Raw genomic sequence first — 2,618 nt, 5'->3', positions numbered from 1 at the left:
GTGTGTGTGTGTGTGTTTGTGTGTGTGTGTGTGGCGGCACTGAATCTATCAGACGCTTCCTCAGCAGGACGGCGTGACCTCTGACCCAGTGACAATAAACACACCAGATGCTGTGTGAGAGTGCGTGTGTGTGTGTGTGTGTGTGGGCATGTGCTGACCTCACATGATCATTGAGCAGCACACAACCTTGCCAAATACAAACGCTGGCAATTACCAAGAGTTTTTCATGTTTCTGAAATAAGTCCCTTCTGCTCATCAAGGCTGCATTTATCTGATCAAAAATACAGTAAAATTTTGAAAAATTATTACAATTTAAAACAGCTGTTATTTATTTGATATTTTTGTAGAAACCGTGATTCATTTTCAAAAGAAATAAATGAATACTTTTATTTATCAAGGATGCATTAAATTGATCAAAAGTGACAGTAAAGACATTTATAATGTCATAAAAGATTTATATTTCAAATAAATGCTGTTCTTTTCAACTTTCTACTAATCTGTGAATCCTGAAAAATTAAATGTATCAGTTTCCTAAAAAATATTGTGCAGCAGATCAGCATATTATACTGATTTCTGAAGATCATGTGACACTGAAGACTGGAGGAATGATGCTGAAAATACAGCTGCACATCACAGAAATACATTACAGTTTAACACATATTCTCATAGAACACAGCTGTTAGAAATTATAATAACTGTTTTTACTATATTTTTCATCAAATAAAATAAATGCACTCTTAGTGAGCAGAAGAGACTTCTTTCAGAAACATTAAAAGTCTTAATTATTTCAATATTTGACAGAAGCCGAGTGTAACTCAGCCTCTCGTTGCCGGAGCAGATCAGAACACGTGATGTGTGTGAGGTTTTGTGATGAACGAGTCGTTTCTTCACATACGTTCTGCTGTCTGCCGGCGCTCTTGGCTCTGGTGGATCCTCTGGCGCTGACGCTGGTCTCTGAAGGACTCTGATGGTACAGCGTCGGCAGGTTTCTCTGGTCAGGTGGATACGAGCAGCTCTTCTGCTGCAGCTGGGACAGATTTCAGCCGTTAGTCACTGAATCAATCACAGACATCAGTGTTCATGATGAAGAATCTATCACAAATTCCATCTTCCAAGTACTCTTTGTATTCATGTTGGTTTCATCTGGTTTTGAAAACCTTTTGTTGCTTTTTGTGGCAAATTACAACTACATTATCGTCCCGCTCTTTATACAAAGCTGTATATGTAAGAATATCCACCTTCATGCACATACTGTACATACCAGGCCTGATTGCTCATATCTTTGCAAAATGTAAACTATATTATCGTCCAGCTCTAATCTGATAAATGTGACTGTAAGGCATAAAAACATTAACAGCAGGAATTTATGTAAAGATGCTTTGAAAAGTGAAACGTGCTATAGAAATACATTTAACTGAAATTTGACTGACCTTTATTACATTTTCAACAAAAAGTTAAATTTAATGACTCTAGAAATGTCATGTTGCGCAACCAAGCAAAAACTAATATTTTCCTTAAATCATAAATACACATGAAAGTGCATCTATGTATTTTAACATTTTTAATTAAATTTTTTTAAGATAATTTTTTTTACAAATATTATAAAAATTAGTTAAAATAAAATACATGAATAAAATAAAATCATAATATTGATTTATAAATATAATTGTTGTACTTTCCTTAAGCCTTGAATACTTGTGTGAAAGCACACATCTTCAAAATAATTTTAAGTAAATAATACTTTTTGCAGTGTCATAAAAATATGTGTAAATTATACATTGCAATTTAAATAATAATTCAACAATAATATAAATTGAATAACTGCAATAATAATCAGAGAGTTGCACCACATGACATTTTACAACCTGCACTTAATTCTAATCATACAGGTATAATCTCTATTGTAGCATCTGTTTATCTTAGTCATTTAGCAAAACAATTTCGTTTTTAAAATAATAAGCTGTTTTTAATAATGTTTCAGCAATTTTTTAAATGAATGAATTTTCAGAAAGAACTGAAAAACACGCTCGTCATAGTAGAGGTGTGCTGGAGGCGCTGTGTGTATGAGCGGTGTTTTCCATGTATTTCTGAATAAATGTGACCCTGGAGCACAAAACCAGTCATAAGGGTCGATTTGTTTTAAATTGAGATCATCTGAAAGCTGAATAAATAAGGTTTCCATTGGTGTATGGTTTGTTAAAAAATCTAAATATTGAGAAAATCATCTTTAAAGTTGTTCAAATGAAGTTCTTAGCAATGCATATTACTAATCAAACATTAAGTTTTGATATATTTACGGAAGGAGATTTACCAGTGTCATAAAAATATGTGTAAATTATACATTGCAATTTAAATAATAATACAACAATAATATAAATTTAATAACTGCAATAATAATCAGAGAGTTGCACCACATGACATTTTACAACCTGCACTTAATTCTAATCATACAGGTATAATCTCTATTGTAGCATTTTCTGTTTATCTTAGTCATTTAGCAAAACAATTTCGTTTTTAAAATAATAAGCTGTTTTTAATAATGTTTCAGCAATTTTTTAAATGAATGAATTTTCAGAAAGAACTGAAAAACACGCTCGTCATAGTAGAGGTGTGCTGGA

The 2,618-nt window shown here is 32.3% G+C and overlaps 1 protein-coding gene across 1 annotated transcript in view; it reads right to left on the bottom strand.

Moving 5' to 3' along the window:
• LOC107570481 (myocardin-like) overlaps positions 1–2,618 on the bottom strand; it is a 29,412-nt gene that overhangs the window by 6,515 nt on the left and 20,279 nt on the right. The window contains exon 10 of the mRNA XM_016256711.1: positions 896–1,027. Coding sequence (XP_016112197.1) covers positions 896–1,027 — 132 coding nt within the window. The remainder of the gene's footprint in view (positions 1–895; positions 1,028–2,618) is intronic.

Source organism: Sinocyclocheilus grahami, unplaced genomic scaffold (assembly GCF_001515645.1).
Source record: "Sinocyclocheilus grahami isolate Dianchi unplaced genomic scaffold, SAMN03320097.WGS_v1.1 scaffold1463.1, whole genome shotgun sequence".
In the NCBI taxonomy this organism is placed as follows: domain Eukaryota; kingdom Metazoa; phylum Chordata; class Actinopteri; order Cypriniformes; family Cyprinidae; genus Sinocyclocheilus; species Sinocyclocheilus grahami.
The sequence above is the reverse complement of the archived record's forward strand: the minus strand, read 5'-3'. Positions and strand labels throughout refer to the sequence as shown.